General features: G+C 33.9%; 1 protein-coding gene across 1 annotated transcript; it reads left to right on the top strand.

The window, feature by feature from the left end:
• The first annotated feature begins 17744 nt into the window (after nucleotides 1-17744).
• Nucleotides 17745-24926, top strand: LOC120593469 (VIP peptides-like). The gene is made up of 7 exons (XM_039851311.1): nucleotides 17745-17848; nucleotides 19453-19564; nucleotides 20400-20489; nucleotides 21483-21587; nucleotides 22342-22468; nucleotides 23131-23186; nucleotides 24909-24926. Coding segments are annotated over exons 2-7 (483 nt in total). The 5' UTR covers nucleotides 17745-17848; nucleotides 19453-19460; the 3' UTR covers nucleotides 24910-24926.

The following is a 24926-nucleotide window of genomic DNA, read 5'->3' as shown; positions in this document are numbered from 1 at the left end:
TGCAGTAATGTGCTAACATCCAGCATAAAGAATAGTTATGCACTGTGAGAAAATAATACGAGTATATAAAGAATCATTTCTGTCCATGAGACAGAGTCGTAGTTAAAATAAGCTTGGTAAATATTGGCCATCTACATGAAATAAAGGTTATATCCTGTGTTTATGTACTTTGTGAGTGATGTGTAGTGAGATTATTTTACTTTTTAACCAATTCTTCACATGTAATTGCCAATCCCATATGTTGATAATGAAGAGAACAGCTATATCTCTCATAAGGCAGTATTTGGACCTGGCTCATATTATTCACTCTATTCTACTACTATTCACCCACAAACTAAAGGATATAGAAAAGTTGTATGCTCACCATCACATTTCAAAAAACTCTAATGTGATCCAGAGAGTTGGTCTTTATATAAGAAGGGAGAGGGGAAAGGAGAATTTGTTGGTGAAATTTTTACAACTTTGATTCATATCTGGCCTATGAATTATTTTGAGGGAAGTAACACTCTTCGCAGAGGTTAATGCCCAAAACAGTTTTGGTAAGCGGTGAGACCTCCAGGGCCTAGGTATTATCAAGAGTTAAGACCACAAAAGAAATGGCCAAACTGCCTTATAATAGAGTGATCTGTTTTTTGGTTCGTTTGTTTTTATTTTTGTCTTGATACTTTGAGAGAGAGAGAAAAAATGAGAGAAAAAGAAAAGCAGCAGAAGGGAGAAAAGCAATTCATGAATGTGGACACTGTTCAGAGTAACAGGCAGAACACAAATCTCCAAGTTGGAGCGAGGAAAGGCTATTTAAGGACTAACGTGATTCTATTGAAGTTGTGTCGTAATGCTGGCCATTTCTCCATCCTCCTCTATCAAATTATAACAACATCTATTCTATGTGCAAAGGTCCAGAGAACCGTTTGGAGGGAGGGGTCAGAAAGAGCGGTATTAAGATAAATTTCATGCTTGAATCAATGTGTTGCCCCGAAGCAGATCTTCTGAGGTGGTGAGATGATATCATTTGAATTAATTTGACTAGAGCAGATGTTTGAAGCCTGAGGTGCACATACAGTTTACTTGTTACTAGCTCACTCTCTGGTAGAATTTACAGAAATTTTAGGGGCATTTGAGACTTTTAAAGGGCATACACTGGGGTGGAGAAGTCAAGGTAACCTTACCTATATTTCAAAGATCAGAGAGTCATTGACTGACATCTCATTAAGTGAATACTCAATACGGATACAATGAGGAAAATGGTTTAATTGGAAAATAATAATAAATGCAAATATTTGGTCAGTGTGGTAGCTCATTTTCAGTCACTTAACTAGTGACTTGAATAAACATAGAATAAGGTTGGTATCACCATTCTACTATTTGATCCTTTTTAATAGATTCCAGAGCCCCTGTACCTACATCACGACTCTCAGCACCAACATTCTTCTGTGGTAAATGGAGAGCTTTTCCTTTCCAATGATAGTGGCTTCTCAAAAGGACAAGTGTCATTCAAAGTAAGTGTCTGTCAACAGTTTACTGGATGGAGAAATTATAGTAGATGCCTACAATGAAATATTTTTCAGCCTTGAAAAAGGAGATCCTGCCATTTACAACCATGTGGAGAACATTATGATTAGTGAAAAAAGCCAGACACAGAAAGAGAAAACTACATGACTCACTTATATGTGGAATCTAAAAAATGGAATACACAGATGCAGAGAGTAAAATCTATAAATATAGCACTGTGGTAAAAACTCTATAAACTGATTGCCAGGGCATGTTTGTAGTAGTGTTACATCTTAAGGATTATTTTTTAAAGTTAACAAGGTCAAAATAGTATTATTAAAATTCATCTCAAAAAAGTCTTAAACTACCCATAATGTCCTTTATGCATTGTTGATTATATATATCCATATATATGGATTTATCAATGTATTATACTTACCATAACATAGACTACATATATGAAATACATTCTACAATATTTTAATTGCTAAAAAGAGAGAACAAATATAATTGAAATTGTCTAGTTAAATGTTCAACGATACTTGCAAACTTTATATATATATATATATATATATGTTATATATATATTTTTTATTTTAAAAATCACTTAAGATGTGGGTGGTTTGCTTGTTTTTCTGGTGAAAGTATCCTGGAATAATGAACACTTTGGAAAGAAAAGTACAAGTAGAGATTGTCACATTCTCTTAACTATAGAAAAGTGGGGAAGTACTCTGGATTTTGAGAGTGAGGAACTTTAGACACAATTACTTATGAAAAGTATGAAAAAATGATCCCATATCTTATTGCTTTATAATTTTATCTTCTCAAAACTCAGATTTTCTGACCCAACACAATGAAATGTCTGCTATTTGACGCTCATTCCACAGATTCTGCTTATAACATGTTAAGTTAACCATTTTAAAATTCTCCATCCCTGTCCTAAATGTCAGTGAACTAATATGGCAGTAACGGACTTTTTTCACAGATGAATGCTATTTCCTGGCTGCAGCTAAGTCACCCACACAGAGCCATTTGCAGAACTTTTGTGTGGCTCTTCTTCTCCAGTTCCTAGTGGACCACGAAGGCAGAAAAAATCAGTAGTCTCGAAATAGAGAATTTCTGTTGTTCTTAAGAAATGAAGTTTTAATTCATTTCATCTTTTCATCTTTGACCTTTACAGTGTATTCCCTAGTAATAAACTTTAGCATATACCATTTTTTTCTAAAGAAAACATAGTTTTAAGAATTCATAATAGGTTTAGAAGTCTAGAGTCAAGCTAGATGATGAGAGTATTTTGTTTTTCATTTGATTTTTTTTTCCCCAGAGATGGCTGTTGAACTAGTCAAGAAGTGCATTCTTGATACAGACTCTCAACCTCGTTTCATAAGCAGCAAGCCTTGAGAGGACCCAATTGTTTTCAGATTTCCATTCAGAATTAGATATAGTTCCTGAGAACTATCTGAGATGATATATTGCATTTTGACACTGTCAATGTCCTTGTGACTCTTCTGTGTGCCTTTCAGGTCTCATTGTGAGAAACAGGTTGCCTTGAGGGAAATGTTGAATTCTTAGTCCATTTGTCATCCCCTGACCCAGAGAATTTCATCTATGAGATTTTTCTCATAGTTTTGAACCTGGGTCCTGTTAGGGTAGTGTCTGTTTGATCAATAGGGAACCCAGATGTGATTTCTAATACCAAGCTTTTGTCCCCTCTAACAAAGACTTGTTTCGGCTGGCAATAAAGAAGAATTTCCTCAAATTAAGAATTCTTTTCCTTCTCTAACAATTCTTCCACTTGCCTAAGCAGGATGATGCATGAGTCAGAGACGCAGACTTTATAGATGCCAGATGGGTCCACATTCAAAAGAATTCTCAAGATAAATGACATTATTTGGTTTTAGAAATGACAGCCAATCCTATGTTTGTATGCCTACAGTTTCTCTAGAGATTCAAAAAGGATAAGCATTTATGTTTACCATTCACTCTGGGTTTATAGGATAGTAGGGAGCTTTCTTGCCTATGTGACATTTCTCAAGCTTGACACAAAACGAACCTGTCATCCTGCCCTTGTCACCACCTAAGACCAGCACCTTGGGTCTATAAATCTCAATCAAAAATTAGAACAGGGTACAAGCAAACTGTGATGTGTGTCACTTATTTGCTAGGGTAATTTGGCAAATTACATGAGAAATGTGGTTTAAAGAACCCATGGTGTATTTTTTTCTTTCTTAAGACTCTAAGGAGAGAAAATGTAAAATAATGGAAGAATATCATGGTCTTTACCTCTGCCCATTCAGCTAGAAACGTTTTCCTCAGTGTGCAGAAGAGATGCACTGGGTCTGTCCATTCAAGGAGGAAAGATAAACAGATCTCCTCCCCTCAGTCCAAGGCAGCGTTTTATTCAGAAGGTGCTGCCTGTGAAGTTTAAATTTAATGAGGGATCTGGCAAGTAGATAGCCTACACCTCATAATCTGTGCCAGAAGATGCCATTATCATTTGCACGTGAAAATTTTGTTGTTGTTGTTTTTTGTTTTTTGTTTTGTTTTTAGATTACTCTGTGCTGGAGCTACACCTTTTTAATCCCCAGAGAAAACCAATTTATCATCTTGCTCTCCCTCCAGCCAATGACCAAACTGTCACATCTCAATCTTAGAAAATTAAACACATTGTATTTGATATTCTATTTTAAAAGATATGCATTTCCATTCAGGATACATATATCTTGTCATTTACACACCCTGAAGGATGTCGTAACTGAGATCTAAGTAATGTTCAATGTTCTGTAGTCTGTCTTTCTCTTCTGTTTCTCTGATATTGTTTCTGTAATGAGATTCTCTTACTAGGGTCTGCTGTGTTTACTCCCGTAATTGTGTAATTACTGAAGCCTTCATTGCTGGCCGTTTTAATTGAACACTTGTAGTCAATTAAATCTGTTTATGCATAAAGAATATAATGTTTTTCTCTTTAACACTGTGGTTTTACGTGTTTTAAATCCCTAAGCTCTGCAAATTAATCATTTTTTGGTGTGTTTTCCGAGACAGACAAAAGCATCTTGAACTACCATAATTCCTTGACTTGCTTCCTCCGCATGCCACTGCCAGCTTACCCCTTAACACAAAGAAATTCTCAATGAAGAGCTGTTACTACATTTATGTGTGATCTGAGAAACAAATAAAAATGTAGGACTGCAAATAAGGAAATTGAGGGGATGGAGAATTGTGTAGAGTGCCAGGTTACAAATAGGTGTCATAGAGCTCCACTTGTCAACTATCACCCCATTCACTAGAGTGCTTTTAGCAGAGTCATTTTGTAAATTTTTACATTTCTTAATGTAACAGCAATTCCCTATGTCTATCATGCCCTATGCAAAAACAAAAATGCATGTGTCCAATTAAGCCATTAGTAAAAATTATTCAGAATCTCCAAGAGAGAGCTAAACATTGACATGTTAAGGAAAATGAAAACGATCTTTCAAGAAACCCTCACTGCTCCTTAAGCAACCTTATCTTCCTCCCTATCCTCATGGCTGAAGTTCCATGAAGAGTTCCATCTCTACCTTCTCTCTTTTGCTGAACACACTTATTCAGTTCAGTATTGTTTTTGCCCTTCTTACCAACAAAACCCACTCCCGTTCTAATTTACCAGGGACAGTCCCAAAGAGAAATACAGTTTAAATCTATTAGTGAATGTCCATTCTCATCCTACTGCACCACTTTTCAGCATCTGATACTGAATAATCTTATACTCTCTCACACCCCCTCCTTCGTTGGAATCTAGGACACCATTCTTTCAAGTCCTCTTCATACTTCTAAATTTATTAGTTTTGTCCTTTTTGAGAGTCCTTGTTGTTGAATTTCAGCCAACTGAGACAGAAACAATATCTAATTAACCACAATATAACCTATCATACCTAGTACGTTGTCTAGCAAAATAGGTGTTAACATTCTTTAAATAAATGGATTTTAAAAATGGATTAATATTAGAAATGAAAGAAAAGTGCCATTACTTAGGCTGTTCTTGAGATACGAAAACTAAACTCATGGAAATTCAGTAACCCATCATGTAAACCTTGCATTCTCTTCTTTATACAATATTTTAAATGATTCTTCCTTATCGAGAATCCATAGAATGAAAGTCATAGCTATTTTATCTGAAACCCCACAGAAGCCTGGAAATGGAAAGAACCTGAAGGGGCCATACCATCTACATCATAAATATGCATCATAAAAATGTAGCACGTAAATGCCTTGTTTGTAATGCCACTACGAATTAAGCCTTTTTTTAAATTTAATTTTATTTTTAGTTTCGAGTATATAGTACATTGGTTACATTTATATAGTTCATAAAACAATCCCCCTTAATTGCTCCTCCTCTCCTCTGGCCCCCCACCTGGCCATTACATCACTGCTGACTGCATTCCCTGTGCCGTGCTCCCCATCCCCGTGACCATCTATCGGCTACTGATTTGCACTTCTTTAACCCTTCACCCCATTCTCCCAGCTTCCCAACCCCCCTCACCTGATTGTCTTCTATTATTTGTGAGTCTGTTTTTGATTAGTTCATTCTTTTTGTTCTTTAGATTCTGCATATAAGTGAAATTATCTGGTACTTATCTTTCTCTGTCTGACTTATTTCACTCAGCATAATAACCTCTAGATCCATCCATGTCATTGCAAATGGTAGGATTTCCTTTTTTTAATGGCTGAGTAATAGTCCTTGTATATATGAACCATAACTTCTTTATCCAATTGTCTGTTGATGGGCATTTTGGTTGTTTCCATATCTTGGCTATTGCAAATTGTGCTGCCATGAACATAAGTGTGCATAGATCTTTACGAATTATTGTTTTGTTTTTTGTTTTTTGTTTTTGTTTTTGATAAATACCCAGAAGTGCAATTGCTGAGTCAAAAGGTAGATCCATTTTTAATTTTTGAGAAACCTCCTGACTGTTTTCCATAGTGGCTGTACCAACTTGCAATCCCACTAACAGTGTATGAGATCATGAATTAAGTCTTTTTAATTATTCCTCCAAATGCTTCTTCCTTATTTTTTTCCCAAAATAAATTTTATTCCCTTTATTTTACAAATAAACTGCAAATCGCTTAGCCAGTATGTTAAACAGTAAAAGGTTTACAATGAATCATAGAGTGACGTTTGTCCCTGAAGCCACTGAGTTATTCTCAAGCAGTTGTCCCCAACCTTTTTGGCACTAAGAACCGTGCTTCTATAAGAATCTGATGTCTGATGACCTGAGGTGGAGCTGAGGCGGTGATGCTAGCGCTGGGGAGTGGCTGCACATACAAATGAAACTTCACTCACTCGCTGCTGCTCATCTCCTGTTGTGTGGCCTTGTTCCTAACAGACCACAGACTGGTACCAGTTTGCAGCCTTGGGGGTTGAGGACTCCTGCTCTAAAGGATCATGCATTAAGAAACAGAATCTTCTGATTGGCAGGGACTAGAATCTTCTGATTGGCAGGGACTGGAGAGGTCATCTACTCTGAAATTTCCCTAAGCAGTAATTCTTTCCTGATGACCATTTATTTACTCTGTAATAGAACATAGTTCTGAAACTCTGCTGTGTTTAGACAATGGTGAGTTTGATATCATTTGCTGTCTTTCTACCAGATGCCAGATACAAAATAGATCATAACATATCTGCTCTTTCCATTGGTCAAGAGTTCCTGGCTTTCTAAGAGTTATTATAATTTTTTTACATGCTGCATGGAATACACCTTCCCACAAGTTTCAATATTTCACGGGAGTAATAAAATAGGCTCTTAGAGCAAAACAGTCTGAGTTCAAATCTTTGTCACTTAATAGCTGTGTGATCTCATATTAACTAATAATCCTGAATCTTGATTTCTTCATTTCTAAAACAGGGATGCTTAATCACAAAACTAAATGGAGAGGTTATGACCATGCTGTGCAGTGACAAGTATTCAGTAAGTCATCACTGTTAAAATCATCACTGCATGGTAAAAAATGTAGAGTTCTCTCCTCTCTAGTGTTCTATTGTCGGCAATTTCTTCAAGCTGGTTTTGATTCTCTCACTTCCTTTTGGTTCGTTTCTTCTCACTACAGATTTTTCACTCTCTCCAATAAGCGTGAGCACAGAGGAGCGTTTGTAAGTCTTTTGATGTTTTCTATGCCAAGGTCTATCAGCTTCCATGTGTAGATCACATCTCATCTCAGACACAAAGACGAATAAAGCATATTGCTAGGAGGGCAGAGTATGGCTTCCTTGGTACTCATACTTCCTTGGTCTCAAATCAAAGTAATTCCCTCATGATTCTCCTTAAAAATTTCACACGGAAAATCTCTCATGAGGGCTCTGGTTATGTGAGGGAGCCTCAAAGTTTTTATTTTAAATCTGCTAGATAGCTCTCCTTTCCTTGGTTCTTCCTGCTCACAGTAAGCTGTTAAGCCCAGACTCCTCTGGAATACATAGCAGTGCATGCATATCATCCTGTCAATCTTGACAGGAATGGTGCTCTTTTAGAATGTTTCCCCAGGAACTGGGACTTCTATTGAATGGACTCAATCATCAACAAACTCTCATAACAGTTAATCTGTCTTACTTTCCCTTCACTCTAATCACAACCTGTTACCCTATATGCTTTTATTTGACTATATTCTTTGTGGAAAACTTATGTCAGAGCTTAGTCATTATACATTTACTTTGCTACCTGACTCTTGCAAAGCTTTGTAGATTTCTTTGATCATTATCCATTTTTTTTTTCAACTAAAAGTTTGTTTCTTTCAATCGAAAGTTGTGTGATCCCAGTTTTATTCCTGGTATAAATTCAAATTATGAACTATAATACACCAGAGGAAAAAAGCTCATGGCTAGCCCAAAGCAAAATTGGGAAGACTTCTGTTTCTCTTTATAATTCCTGTATATACCCTTCTCCCTGTCTTGTCCCCTTCCTAATTCATTTTAAGTCAATGAGCGCATTTCCACCTCCTCCCTCAAGACCCAGACTCATTATTCCCTAGCCTACATGTTTCCACTCTCCTGTGGATATAACTTCTTGAGCAAAATTTGGAAATAAAAGAGACCTTGCCCATGACCTTTAGCTTAGGAATACCACGCCAGGGAATCTATTCTAAAGGAACAAATCGAGAGAAGGAAAATGTCACAATCACAAAGTAATCCATGGTATTTACAACGACAATATGAAGCAACTTGAATACAATATATCTGTCAGGTGGAATCATATGTGGAATCACAACTTTAAAGGCTTGGCAGTGACTTGGAAAACTGTCGGTGATAAAATATTAAAGAAAATATAAAATGAAAATTATATGTGAAATAATTACAAAGTTCAATATCACATAAAATTTAATTCTCATGAGATAAGACAAGTAAGTTTTTCTCTCCAACTTACTCATAAAGAGTCAGTCATTATTGCTCATTCACTTGAGGGTTACCACTTTTAATTTTTTTCTATTGAATAATAGCGCTTGAAATAATTTTAAACTATAATAGAATTTTTAAGAACTTGATTTCTACCATTTTCTAATCTCTTTAGGTTAAACCAAACATATTTGCAATGGAAATGACTTAATTTTTAGGGTTTACAAAATTTAACATTTTGATTTGCTAGTAGAATCTCATGATTCTTCTCTGAATAAGTATATTCACAATTGTCTTAATACTTTTTAATGCTCATAGTGCATCATTTCCCAGCTGAAAAATTACACACTATTTAAAATAAATGAACCTATTCTTCTAGGGAACAGCTTCTTTTGACTTTACATTTTCTGGTGAGTCACAGGGGACAAAAACACTTCTAGATCCCTCATATCTCTTGAGCACTTGAAACCTCCTTGACAGATGTGGGAACTGGATAAATGGTTGCAAGTCCACACCAAGAACTTGCAAATTGCAGCGCACTGCTTTAGTAGAAATGCTTGCCGAGAATCTGAACAGTCAGGATGTAAAGCTAAAAGTTCTCAATGATGGAGTGCTGAATACTTTGCTCTTTCCTTCTTTGACTAACTCAGCTCTTTTTAAGCCCAAGAACAAGACAATACTTAGAAAAACCGTATCAGAGGAGGCCACTATTTAGTATATTTCCAAAAAAAAGTTAATAAAGGAATTGATATCATTCCTGAATTAGTTTATCAGTCATAATTATAAGAAAACACCACGGAGAACAGTCTCGATTAGAGGCTAACTTGGCCCTTGCACAGAGAACCATTAAAATCCAGAATTTTACTTCATTAGAGGAAAACATTGTACATTGATTTGCCATGCGAATTCAAAATTTCATTACGGCCAAGAGAAAACTGAGTTTCTGATTACTCTTTGAGCTGCTGCCAGTGAATTAGATCTACAAAATTGATGATAAGGATCTTTCCTTTAGTTTTTAACTTTTTTATTAATAAAAAGCTTAAATCACAACCATAAGTGCTGAATCAACAAATTATACATTTTACTAGTTTCTTTCTAAGCATTTAAAAGCTTAAAAAGTAGGTTCTCTCATATGAAATCTGGAAGTATATACCAAAAATTAAAGTTTTAGAGCTTGGCATTTCTTTCGCTGCCATCTGGGTTCCATTGTCCTGCTAAGAAATCACTCATTTATTTGCTGTTATTGTTCTGAAGATAATCTATTCTTTCTCTTTGTAGTATTTTTTGTTGTTATCTTGCTCTTTACTTCTTTTTATTTAAAAAAATAAATTAAACGTTTCTACGTTATGCTCTTTATCAGATAAAACAATATTTGAAGGCTTATTCTTCAGTCTTGTATTTCTGTGGATTCTCATTCATATTGCTTTGTGAACTCGTATTTTTTTTTTCTTACTATAAGAGTTTATTTCTTGAAATTTTATATGTGAGAACTGGTATAAGCTTGGGATGAGGTTGGGTTCAACCTTAGAGGATTTGCATTTGCTTCTGATTGACCTATTGGATCAAGAAGCACCTGGAACCACTTTATTTTTTAATTTTTAAAAATTTTTAAATTTTAATACTTGTTTTCAATTATAGTTGGCATACAATATTTCATTAGTTTCAGGTGTACAGCATAGTGAGAAGACATTTATATAACTTACAAAGTGATTAAGAGAGGAAAGGAGACATCTGAAAAGTGCAAAGGAAAGGGCTTGCAGAAATGACCAACTTAGCCAGTTAAAGCCCATTCTTAACTGCCCTCTCCTCCCATCCAGGACTCTCCAGCTAACATGTTTTCCCATAGTTACCTCCCCCACCTCAAGGACTCTCCAGCTCATATCTGTTGATTCATAGCTTGCTCTCCAACTAATGTTCTCCCTTAACTCTGTAGCTGTGTAGGAATAACAAGACTGTATAAAACTGCTTGTTATGTTACAGTGACTCCCAAATTTATACTTTGGTCTATACTTCTCTACAGAGCTTCAAATCCATATATTTAATGTTCTCTTGGTCATTCACTTCAAAACCAGCTTCATTTCTTAAGTACACAGAAAAAAAAAAAAAGAAAGGTAGATGCACTACTATTAATAAATCCAAATGTTGAATATTTGAGGTTCTAGACTGAGTTATGCTACGATGTTCTTGCTTTTTTAAAGTGAAATCATTCAGTGTGACTCATTCGTATGTACCACAGAGATACCGTCTACAGAAATCTATTCCTCATTGGTTGGACTCTTAAGAGTGCTTTAAATGAGCTCAGATAAGAAACATGGCCATCAATCGGTAAGAGCTGGATGCTAATCAGGCACTGACACTAAGCAGACCTCTCAGTAAGAAGACGGATAATGATGTGCCTTGTCATGACATTATTACTAAAAGTTCCATAAAATCATTTCTAGATTCATTACCTCTTCTCGTTACTGTTTAATTGCTGGTTAAGTAACAGTTCATAAAAACAAATTTCATAGAATTCCATAAACTTTTTTTAAAATTTGACTTTCATATTAGATTCACTTTAAAAACAAATATCCACATATGACTCTTATTTTCAAGGTAAATTGTACAATAATTTTACAAAAGAATTTCCAAATAAAATAAATGTGCTCCCCACACATGAAAAAACTGATATTTTAAAATACTAATATTTTTGTAAAAGTTCTTATATAGCCAAGATTTTCCAGAGAATAATAAAAATATATCACAGAACAGCGGTACTTAAATTGATGAGGTACTGATAACAGAAGAGAGGATTGATTGAACTAAGTTCAGAAATAAAGCACAGTATATAATATTAAATACATAATAAAGGCAGTGTTTCAAATTAGTAGGTGAAATACTTCATAAATGTGTGGAACAATTACTTTTCAATCTCTACCTCAAACCATATAGAAATATCCTTGCAAGAAGGATTAAAGTATTGATGAAAAAATAAAAATAAATAAATAAATAGGAAATCAACTCACATAAGCTTTAAATAAAAACTATAAGAAAAAACAAAACAGACATTATTACCTATTTTTCTAAGTGTTAATCCAAAGTTATTTCTGTCCTCTGAAATTTAAAATCCTATATGGTATAGTTGATCAAAGCAATGCCTGCATTTATTGTGTTCTAATGTAATATCTTGGAGAAGCACTTTATGAAAAGTAGTGGTGGAGTGTAAATAAGTGTGTTCCTCAATTCTGAATTCAAGGGATATACTTGGCAACTTCTTTCTCCATTAGAATCATTTTATTATTCACACTCCAAAAAATATCACTAAAGAATCTGACTTTGACAACTAGAGGATGAGAAGGAAGTGAATTCTGTTGTATTGAACCAAAGGAAGAGAATTTTGAAGCCAGGGCCTATGATGCCTTTTCCTCCTAGAATTGGTCAGATTTTTAAATGAAACATGAACAAGGCAGAAATAAATATTCTAGAGTAATGTGAAAATTCTGGGGCCAAGGAAAGAAAGAAGAAAAACCCTGGACCTAATACTTACCCTAGAAATAGGTCCAATATATAAGATGCAGTATTTTAGGACAAAACTATGTATTTTTAGGGAGATAAAGCATAGAATCACAGCTATAAGAAGAGATTACAATTAATTTTGCAAAAAAACAAGTAAGATTTCTATTGAGAGCAGGATATAGAAGAATAGAATCTACCAAAATGAAGGGAAATGACAAGATAACTAATAGGAATAAAAATAACTGATGAAGAGAATAAGACTGAAAAAATGACAAGTATGGAAGATAAAATATGGAAAGCCAATATGAAAATAGTAGGAATTACCAAGGAAAAAATACAATATGAAAATGATTTTATAGTCTAAGTTGTGATGCATACTAAAAAATAATATCATTAAATATTCAGAGTGCTTTTGATACTGTGAGCAAAATCAATCGTAAGAAGTCAGCACTTACACATTGGTGAAATTTTCAAACTTTAAAGATAAAAATATCTTCAAGCTATCATGCAAAGAAAAATTGCTTTCAATGGCATTAAAATCAGAACTTCTTTGAACCTTATCACAAATATCAATGTCAGTTCATGGTCTGGTATCTAAAAGGAAAAAGATTTTAACCAAAACACTAAGCAATGTGTCATTTGTACGTAAAAGCAATAGAAAGGTATTCCTGGAACTGCAAGATCTCAGACAATTGTCCACCCAAGAATTTTTTCTGTAAAATACACAGAGGGAGATACTCCAGAACCAGAAACCTGGATGATATGTAAACTCTACAATTAGATTACGAACCAGGGAAAAATAAACAAACACCTTTGATGATTATTGAAACCATGCTCTCATACGAGAAAAATCATTGAAATACGTGGTTATTGCTTAGTGACATTAAAATAAGAGTTCTACAAGGAGGAGAAATGCTGCTGATGTGTCTAAATAATGACATAAATTTTAGAATAACATTTCAAAACACAAAAACCAAAAGTTTCTTTAAAGATAAAAGTAATCGGTGTTTCAGATTCTGAAATAAAATGAGCTATGACAGACAAAAATCTTTGAGGTTACACCTTATCTCCTCTATAAGAGAATTAAAAATAATATAAAGAAAAAATATAAATACGTAATTGTAGCTTTAGAAAAGAAGAAATTGAGTTAATCATTATTAAATAATCATCATTATTTATACACAATTCATGTTAAAAGTACATATATACATATATATTTCCTAATACATCTTTTTGAAAGCTGTAGGACTTAAGGAGATGAAGGTAAACACGACTTCTTAATTACCTTCCCAAATGGGAGATGCTAGACCACACGTGACACAGCTTGTCTGTGAGGGGTCTAACAGTAAGCATTTCAGGCTTTGCAGGCTGAAGTCCTCGTGCAACTTCAACTTGGCCGCTGTAGCACAGAAGCAGCCATAGACGACACATGTGTGATAAGCATTTCCGTGTTTCAATCAAACTTTATTTATGGACACTGAAATTTAGCTTTTGTATCATTTTCACATGTCATAAAATGTTAATTTTCTTTAAATGTTTTCCAGTCTTTAAAAAATGTAGTCATCATTTGTAACCTGAGAGATGTAAAAACCAGGGAGTCAAGCCTTATGTAGCCCACGCCAGCACTCTGCAGACCTCTGATCTGGACCTAACCCCTCAGTGACCCTGGCAGAGAGTGGATAGGTCTCAGGCTGAGTGAGAGTTAGGGTGAGCTAGACAAACAACACTGTCACCAAGAGACCTGAGAACACCTCTGTGGCATTTTATCTGTAAACGAGACAGGAACCTCCACTGGCTCTTTGCACTGAGGAAAAAAGAGTGAATCTGAATTTCCACCTGTCTCCTAAGTTTGAAAATCTTTTCCATCTGATATCCCTATATTCAGTATGTTTTTGTTTAGAATGCCAGTTGAGAAAGGGAGAGGGGGGAATGACAATATTTTTATGCACTTTTGTTTTCTTTATCTGACCTGTTAGCATCAACAATGGTGATGCCAACAGCTACAGAAAATCATCAGCTCTTAATGGAAAGAAAGCTAAATGAGGATCAGAGGATATGGTACAAATGTGCAATGGAATGTTACTTAGCCATAAGAAAGGATGAAATATTGCTATTTGCAGCAACATGGATGGATCTTGAGATTATTAGGCTAAGTGAAATGAGTCAGACAGCAAACATTGAGAACCATACAATTTCACTCACACGTGGGATATAAAACTGAAAGCAACAAAAAGACAAGACAAACAAACAAAAATTCATAGACACAGACAACAGTTTAGTGGTTACCAGAGGGAAAGGGGGTAGGGGGAAAGACAGATAAAGGTAAATGGGGTCAAATATATGGCTTTGGAAGGAGATTTGACTTTGGGTGGTAAACACACAATGTAATATACAGATGATATTATCGAATTATGAACCTGATATCTATGTAATTTTATTAGTCAATGTAACTCAATAAAATTAGTTAAAAACATTTTCTAAAAAATTATAAGACCTATGTACCACAGCTTCTTTAGCCAATCATCTATCGTAGGACACTTTGGTTGCTTCCATGTCCTGGCCACTGTGAATAATGCTGCTTATGAACATCGGTGTGCAAATATCTTTATGGATATGATTTTTCAAGTCTTTGGAGCAAATACCCAGTAGAGGGATTGCTGGATCATCCAGTAGATCAATTCTTAGCTTTTTGAGGAATCTCCATACTGTTTTCCATAGTGGCTGTACCAATTTGCAGTCCCACCAGCAGAGTATAAGGATTCTTTTTTCTCTGCATCCTCTTCAACATTTGTCATTACTTGTCCTGTTGATTATAGCTATTCTAACAGGTTTGAGATGGTATCTCATTGTGGTTTTGATTTGCATTTCTCTAATAGCTATATACAATGGAATATTATTCAGCCATAAGAAGAGATGAAATACTGTCATTTGCAACGACATGGATGGACCTTGAAATAATCATACCGAGAGAAATAAGCCAGACAGAAAAGGTTGAAAATCACATGATATTATTTATATGTGGGCTATAAACCTAAAAGCAACAAATGAACAGGACAAACAAACAGAGACTCATGGGCATGGACAATGGACTAGTAGTTACCAGAGGGGAGGGGAAAAAAATAAAAAATAAAAAGTTAAAAATAAATAAATAAATAAAAGTTAAAAAACAAACAAACAAACAAAAATTAGAAGACCTAGCTTTCAATCCCATATTCATAATTAACCACCAGCTTGACCTCACAAACATTACTTAAACTCTCTGGACATTAATTTACTTATCCGTACAAGAAGGATCTTTGTTCTAACTGTATGAAAGAATAATAACTCTTCTTATAAACATCACTTTCTGAGAAGCCTTGAGATAGAAAGTAGGTTTTGTTAAATATGTGAGGAAATTATTGAAAGATATGTTAAAGTAGGGAAAAAGCTGATTTAAACAGTGAATTCACATTTGTATTTTTGTATTTAATAAGTTTTATAGTAAAGAATTCAGAATAAATTTAGCTATAGTATTTTTTCCATTGTTTGTTTTTCTGGAACCATCCATATTTTACCTGGTTAAAGAATCTCTGATTAGTATCCATTTCCTTGAAAAAAAGAACGCTTTTTAATCTGTAAATTAAGACTTTGAACCTGCAGATGGTGCTATGATCTCATTTTAAAATTCAGTTTTGCTTTCTAGTTTAAGTTTATTGAAAAAATTACAGTTCTTTAGTTTCTTTTTATAAAGAGGTAATACAATTGACTTATTTCTCTTTATTTTTGTGGTTTATTATTATAATAGGAGAACGCGTCTTTACCAGTGGGAAAATAGACTCTAGTTACTCTATGTGAATGCGAACTGGTCCCTTAGAGGAAACAATAGTGAACTTTTATGTCTTTTTCTTTCGGATTTTTCCGCTTATCACTCAGCATCAGTTTTTCTGTGACTCTCAACCAACTTACTTTTTGCCATTGCTATACTTGAATAAAATTGCTTCACTGAGAATTGGGTGGCAAAGAGCTAAGGAGAAAAAACTCCATTTGAACACCATTTTGATCTCTAGTTTTTAATATTCAGGTAAAAAAAAGTTTTCCTGGAATTAAGCCATAGGAACTCCGGCTTAAGTCAGAGCTGTCAACTGGGAAACAAATTTCCAAATATTTTGAAATTTAAATCATTTAATTATTCTTGTAGTTAGATTAGAAAATATGACTAAGCCTAGCAGAATATTCTTTTATTGCATCAGTATAACTTTGAATGAAGCAAATGGACATTAAAATCTTAAAGTAGAAGAAAGAAAGGGGCTTTTGAGCCATTTTCTTTAGAGGAACTTACAAACAAAATGTAAAAGAATACACACTGAAAATTTGAAAAATAAAAAGAAAGATGGCATTTACATTGTTATCCATAATATTGTTCATGTGGCTGCATTTTTAGCTTAAACTCTGGTTAAATGTATGGTAAGCTACTTTTAGTTAAAAACCCACAAATAGAAATTAAGTAGTTATCAGAGCACAGTGCCCTATAAATGCTTTCCAACTGGTTCTTTGCAACCACCTGTCAAGTGATTTAGTTGGAAATGTTCAAAGCTGGTGTGGATGTAGGTGTGTTTTGGAATGGGGAAAAAATAATTCTGCATAGTACAAAGACTTATAAAAATGATGGGCATAACTTTTTAAAAGAAAGAAAAATGGAATCCCCAGAGGTGGACAGTCTGATCATTTAGTTTTTGAATCATTTGAGATTATATATATGGCAGTACATTGGAAACGATGTTATTCTATAGCAGTACTATGACTACAAGAGTGTGCATGTTATTTTACTATCTTTGAGCTTTTTTTGAAACATTTTCATTGGGATTAGTTTCAACATAAAAGAAGTGTAGTAGTAGAAAGATGGAAATTTTCTTCTAGATGCTTTTAAAAATTAAGATAATTCTCAAGAAAAATTATATGAATCAAGATCTACATGACCAGCATAACATTTTCTTTAAAAAGTATTAGGAGAATTGATGCTTTGTAACAAAGGAGAATTATACATTTTTAAGTGTCATGGACCTAAGTCTTTGCTGCTTTCTCAATCTATTCCTGTAGATAAAGTTCTTATTTTCTGAAAGGATTTCAAGTGGCCCTGGCTATAACACTAATCATTCTTTTATGTCCTTATTGCTAATTAAAGGTTAAAATATTTCACCTTAAACTTGCTTTTTAAATTTATTTCAGAAGAGAACATTCTACTTTATCTCTTAGATCTTGAAGTCACTACAAATTTATATAAATCAGATATAATGGCAATTAAGTAAAAACTTCTAGTCCTACTCAACCTGTGGAAGTTCTGCATGACGTCAATCAAAGAGCTTGTGATTGCTCAACCCTAAGTACAAGCCCTATAAAATGATGGTCAGAGTAGACTGAAAAGCAGCTGCTGGAAATAATAGCCAACCCTTAGCTAGAACCAAGTTCTGGTTCAGCTCTAAGGGCAGAGAACTCGTGGAGCCAAAGATAAGTTTCTCAAGTCACCTGGTAAGTATATAAATGCCTCAACACTTCACATATGAAAGGATTTTCTGAAATATTTTGTTTGACTGATGCTTTTCCTGCTTGCTCTATTACTTGATAATTTTTTTTTAAATAATACATTCAGTGTATTTTTTTTTTTTTGCCGGAAGAGAAAATTTTAACTAAAGAATTCAGTTGATATAGTTGATTTTGAAATTTTCAACTCATTTTTTAAGTGCTGTTCTTTCTATGTCATTTGTTGTTTATGTGAACCTAGGAAACATTTATTTTCCTCTTTAAGTTTAAATTCTGTGGTTTTTATATACAGAGAGAAATAGACTGTGAAATCTTAAGTTTCTATTCAGAAACTATTTAGAAATATAATGTGTATATGGATTAGATATAAAAAACACAAGCTTTGTTTTAATACATTTCTCTTTTTATGGCAAAAATTATTTCAACTGTAATAAGTGGTTCAGTGATTTTTTTGGTATTAATTTTCACTATTAATAGAGTTAAGTTGTTCAAGCCCAGGTATATGAAAATCAGTTCCCGGTAATATCTAACATTAAAAGTGGAAAAAGAAATGTTTATATAAAACAGTTTTTATGCTAATAGATATAGAAATATAAATGCATATATATATATACATATTAAGTACATGATACCCTAGTTTTATATTAATCAGATGCAAAAACTTAAAGTAGAAGAAACTATCAGGTTTTTGAAACTCAGAAAAGATACTAAACTTGGATGCCACAACTCTGATAAGGACATGGCCCCTAAGTTGTTTCTAGCACTGTAAGACTATGGCGTTTAATATATAACTGGGCCAACATGTGCCAGATGAGGGATAGGCAGCAGTTGAAAGGGATCTTTATAATTCAAGCACAAATTGATCAGATAGAAACTATACTGCATTTTCAAGCTTTCTATAAGACAAAAATGTTTTTCTGAACTCTGCAAGAACCTTCAGAAACCTCTGCTAGTTACCCGGAATTCCTTGGTATCTACCTACCAAAAAAATGGAAAACACTTATTCACAAACATACCTGTACTCCTATGTTCATTGCAGCATTATTAACAGCAACCAAAACATGGAAACAACCTAAGTGTCCTTCTCCAGTTGACTGAATAAAAAAAGTAGTGGTACATGTGCACAGTGGAATATTACTCAGACGTAAAAAATAATGAAATATTGCCATTTTCAACAACGTGGATGGATCTTGAGCGTATCATGCAATAATAAATGAAATTAGTCAGACAGAAAGGACCAGAACCATACGATTTCACTCATCTGTGGGACATAAAACAGAAAGCAACAAATGAACAAAACAAACGAAGTCATAGACACAGACAACAGTATAGAGGTTACTAGAGGGGAGAGGAGTGGGGAGCAGATAAAGAGAGTAAAGAGGGTCAAACATATGGACGGAATGAGAGTAGACTTTGGGTGGTGAGCACACAGTACAACGTACAGATGATGTGTCCTAGAACTGTACACCTGAAACGTATGTAATGCTATTAACAAATGTTACCTCAATGAATTAAAAACAAACCAAAAAATGGATTCCCTGGCTGGTGACATCTGTGGTTGGAAAATCTAGAGTGACTTCCTCCCTTTCAAGGTGCAGAGATGGAAACCAGAGGGAAGCCCCAGCTCCTCATGAGCCTGATAGTTCTCAGTACGCTCTTCTCACAAATGCTGGCCTGGCCTCTTTTTGAAGCACGTTTTTTGAGGTAAGTTCTTTTCGAGTCAGAGAGTCGAACATTCCATCTTCATCTCAATGAGAATTTTCTTTCTGTCATTCAGACGACTCCATTTTTTAAAATTATGTATTATTGATTTGAATATTTGGTCGATATGTTAAGACAAATTTCTCAATGTCGAATCAACATGATTATTCCATACTAAAATTGTGTTAGTACACAAGATTTAAAACCAGAAGGCCCTACAAAATTCATTGAATTTAAGTGACTATTCAGAAATGGAGAGACTCTTTGGACATGATCAATGTAGACATATACATTACACTTTGAATAAATTGTAATATATAATATGTAATAATTTGAATAAATGAAACTTTGAATAAATTTTAGGAACTTAGAGAAGGAAAAACAGTTAACCCTCAGCTCTTGAGAAATGTTTGAGCCAAATAAACGTCAACGAATATACAAATTTTCCCAGTTTTTATGTTAAATATTACGTTTTTTTCAAAGTTTCTATTTTGTAGAAAATCTTTCTTCTTGTGAAATTTACTTTGCAAAGTGAAGGCATTCCAAAGGAAGTGTACTTTGCTTAATGCTATGACAGGATTGAACTGAGTAGTTCGTATGCTTGACATACACAACTTGTAAAAGTTATATGCATCTATCGTGTGGGATGAACAAAAATTTTACTATTTATACTCTCAAACCACATAAGTCATGATGCTATCCATATTTTCTGAATGGGCGGTATTTTCCAAGATTTTGAGTGTCTTATTTCAAGTGACTGTAAACTCATAAGCATTGTCTTCTGAGAAAAGAATGTATTATACATCTATTGTCTTTTTTCTAATATGTTGGATATCAGAATACCATTGGAAGAAGAGAGTGAACTTGATCGAGCTTCATTCAAAGCAGACACTGACATCTTACGAAATGTATTTCCTGAAAATGGCAGGTGAGTTCGGTTTTATTGAGTTTTATAGTAAAACCTATATATATATATTTTTTTTCAAATATACATGTTTTATTCTTGTGTCTCCATAAAGCTACTCCCACAGCACTGCACTGCAGGTTTCCATGGGCCGTGGCTTCATCCAACCTGACATACTGCAGGTCTTGCAACTGCACATGATTCTCATGTACTGAGGCTGTGGCAGGCGAGGATAAACAAACCATTCACTTGCATTCTGTTATATAAAAGGTCAACATCAGTAATTGTACCAATTCTAGTAAAGCTCTAGGAAAGCATTTAGGATTCCATAATAGAGGAAGTTGGAAGGAAAGAGTTTTATGTCTATGCAAAGAAAAGATGTCTAATAATAAGAGCCACTCATGTACAGAGCCATTCCTCAAGAGCAACATTCAAGTATAGACAGCATAACTCAATATTGAAGACAAAAACGTAAAATCTTTTTCATTTGAACAGAAAATTTGGCTGATAGACCCTAAGATCCTCTCCATTTCAGGATATTTTGTTTCCACATATTTTTAGAGAAGAAATAGCAAAAGGCATAATAAAGCCTTTGATAAAATCAAGATAGTTTTTTCCTATATATGTCTTTATGCATGATAGAAGAATAAAGCACAATAAATTAATTAATTAATTAATTAATACAAACGAATTTAAATATATTTTTCCCAACAACATCTCTCAGGAAAGACTTAGTTTTACAGATTCTATCAGGGTGCATTAATTAATATTGAGATATATTTCTAAAAAAGCTAATTTCTTTAATTGTTCAACATTTTGGGCTGAAAATATAGAAAATATCTTGCTATACGTGACAAAAAATATCTTTTACTCAGTTATTAGAAAATTTCTTTTGGACTTAAGTGCATAAGATGCTTTTGTAATAAGCTGATAAGTTTTTTCTTTATTCATTGAGTCAAAATAATATTTTAGAAAAATAATTTCAAAATAATGGATATCTTTTCTTCCTTGTTTTAGGAATGCCAGACATGCCGATGAACTTTTCGCCAGTGACTTCAGTTCAGTCTTGGATCAACTTCCTAACAAAAAATACCTTCGGTCCCTTATTGAAAATGGAGATAGGTAAAGCAAATGTATTATTTTTAACAAACGTTATGATTAATTAATGTACACTTATATTTTCACTGTTAACAATTTATTTACTTAGTCCTAAATTGTTAACCCTTGATAATGTTCAGTTTCATTAAAAATAATTTATATTCTTCAGTAAAATATACCAGGCCCATGGATTAGAAGATAGGGCTTTCTAGTAATATCATACCCACTGGCTCCAGACACACTAATTTTTCTTTAGTAGCAATCATTTGTAAATCTGCAACCAAATTGAACTAACATAGTAAAAAGAAGACAGTATAAACTGAAGCAAATTTTAAGGTTAACCATAGTACTTGTTTTTAGATTCCTTCCAAAACCAAGCACTGAATGATTCTTTCTTCAAATGTCCAACAGCTGAATATTTAGATGGCATGATACAGATAGAAATAGATTTTAAAAAGCATTTATTTTAAAAGAGCTTTTCCTTTCAATAGCAGAACACAATTCAAATATTCCCCCATTTCTATTTTTTTTTAAATAAATTATTGCTCAGTTTGTACGAAATGTATCTTAAATCACTCCCAGAAAATGCTAAAATGTGTTGGATTATTCTTTGCTCGATAATCCTTCAATTTAGATGCATTTTTCTTTCAGTATTTTTGTGATAGAAAATGAGTTGGGTGTTAGAATTCATTTTTATCTGACTCCAGGAAATTTAGAACTTTGGCATATCTATCATTCCTTGTAAAAACTCTGATTTACTTTTCTCCACATTTCTCAGCAATAGCATCTCAGAAAACCAGAGACCAAGCAAACGCAAGGCAGATGCAATCATTGGTCATTATTATGCTCAACTTCAAAGGAGGAAAGCTCTGAAAAAATGGTTGTGGAAACAAATTGTGACTCAGGTAAAGAAAAAATTAGGTAATTATAAATTATAAGGGTTTTTTTTTTTTTCAAAATAGAAGCTACAAATGGAGACTTATTTGTCTATTTCATTATCCATCTTTTTCTCAGCCTTGGCTGCTATTACACTACCCTGCAGAATGTTTAAAATACTGATGTCTGAGCCTAACCCAAAACTCATTGCCAGGAAATTAGTGTCCCTATGGATATGGCTCTTGACATTTGTATTTTTTAAGAGCTTCCTAATTGATTCTACTTTGCCTCCAGGGTTAAAAATGATAACTGTACTGTTATCTAGTCTGAATCTGGAAACAGGTTTTATCAAAAGTACTGATTTTTAAAACATGTAAAGCACATTCAATCAGCAATGTAATATCACATGGAACTCCCTTTATGTGTGCATTCAATTCTTTTATTTTACCAAATTAAACCATGAATTCTTTTGTCTTCCAAGATTCTGTAAAACCTCTTTCTCTGTGGGGTAGATAGATATTGGAGCACGATAAATAGAAAGTGGAGTGGTCTCTCTTTTATTCCATTATTTTTGTTTAGAAGGTGAGTATTAAGGACAGGTAATAGCATAGGTCACATATTATTACTTCTTTAGATAGTTTCTTATGTAAAATCCTAATGAAAAATTTTCTGTGTGAAAAACACAAAACAGCACAAAGATGATGGAAAAGCACCTGGGAGCAAAGCTGATAATGAAGTAGCCCAATAGTGAGTATACCTGTGTAATCTTATAATATTCTCACAGCAATCATCCAGGTATTAAAGTAGGTAAGAGTCACTTGGTGAGACACATCTTTGAGTTCTCACATTGAGACCTCATCTAAGAAGGACACAACTACCTGAAGTGAACCCCAAGCAGTAAATGGCTTAAAAAGATTAATGCAGGGCGCTGATCACATAAAAGAGAAAGTTCACAAGGAGTAAACAGTTTGTGATCTCCTAAGTTACTTAGAAATGTTCCTATCCTTCTGTTGAGATCTAAAACCAAGGAGACTGTTGCACACTGATGAGGAAGACCAACTTTTTTTTTCCTTTCTTTTTCTTTGAGACTCAAGCCATACTGCTTTCATTAGTTTAAGGTTTATTTCCACAACTGACTGCTAGCAACTCATTTAAGTACAAGGAAATACCACCAAATTATCGTTTTGTGTGTGTGCGTGTGTATGTGTGTATGTGTGTGTGTATGAGTGAAAATACCAAAACACTCTGGGTCTAGTTGTATTCCTTCAAACATAGCAAACTTTATGCAGCAAAAGTCACATTTAGCTTATTTTAGCAATAAAGTGAGTGTAGATACTATGACTCCAATAGTATTCACTGTGAAATATGTTTTGAGAAGAGAAAAGGTGAATAGTTTTTTCTTCTTTTGTTAAGTAACAAATTTTTATCACAATTGTTTTTATGTATACATAGATATAAGACATATTCTTATTCTGAGTTAAGGTTTACATTCGCTCATAATTATAAGTCTACCATACTTTGCAAGTGCTTATTGCAATTTCATATTGTCACTATATCAGAAGTTGGCAAAATTTTTCTCTAAATGCTATGGAGTAAATGTTTTTGGCTTTGTGGGCTATCTGCTTTCCATTACAACTAGTCCACTAACTCTGTAATTGCAGTGTAAAAGCTGCCATAAATAATACATAAATGACAGGAGTGCCTTTGTTACAATAAAACTTTATTCATAAAACATGAAAGTAGGCTAGACTACAACCTTTATGCGAAGGATAGTAAATTAGACCCAGCTCAGACTAGAGACAATTCTTGGTCTTTCTTCAGTCCCTAGATAGTACATCTAAGGTTTTTGTGAGAGTCCTCGAGAGTGCACAGAGGGTCTGGGAAGACAGCTGTACAATGGGTTGTTTTTATCCACTGATTACCCTGTCACCTCTAATTGACATACATGCTCAGGGGTGCTGCACATGCTCATTCATTATTATGAATAGATACTTCAAAGAAATGAGTCTTTGGCTCAGAAAAGAAAGGTAATCTCATATAACTTCATGAAAAAATGTTTATAGTAAGTCCCTTTCAGTAAATTAAGACATACAACAGACATAAAATATAAAGGGGGATTAATCACTCTGATTGTATAAGTGTTTGATTATTTATGAGATTCTATTCTTCATTCTTTTAGTTTCTTTTTTAAACAGGTAGCATCGGACAAATTCTTTTAAGTGAAAATCTTGTGGGTCAACCGTTTGTTAAAATTACAAATGGATAATTCTTAAAAATTAACCCATTTTCACTGTAGTTTCCTCTCTTTGAAGATGCCCTCTTGATATCCCACAACACAGTCTCCTGTCACAGGCCATTGACCAGGGTCAAAGAGAAATAAATGTGTATCAAATGAGTGGATAAGTAAATGAAACTAAAATATTGTTTATTAAATTTTTTTTGCTTAAATACCAATTCTTTCTTTTTCAGAATTCCTGAAGAAACATT

This window comes from Pteropus medius, unplaced genomic scaffold, assembly GCF_902729225.1.
Source record: "Pteropus medius unplaced genomic scaffold, Ma_sr-lr_union100, whole genome shotgun sequence".
NCBI classification, from domain to species: Eukaryota; Metazoa; Chordata; class Mammalia; order Chiroptera; family Pteropodidae; genus Pteropus; species Pteropus medius.
This window is presented reverse-complemented; position numbering and strand designations above follow the sequence as displayed.

Bases quoted from the DNA above. Each gene is read 5' to 3' on its own strand.
- LOC120593469 (XM_039851311.1), top strand. From the start codon at position 19,461: ATGGAAACCAGAGGGAAGCCCCAGCTCCTCATGAGCCTGATAGTTCTC. The intron at 19,565-20,399 runs GTAAGTTCTTTT...GTTGGATATCAG, and splicing joins TTTGAAGCACGTTTTTTGAG to AATACCATTGGAAGAAGAGA. The intron at 20,490-21,482 runs GTGAGTTCGGTT...TCCTTGTTTTAG, and splicing joins GTATTTCCTGAAAATGGCAG to GAATGCCAGACATGCCGATG.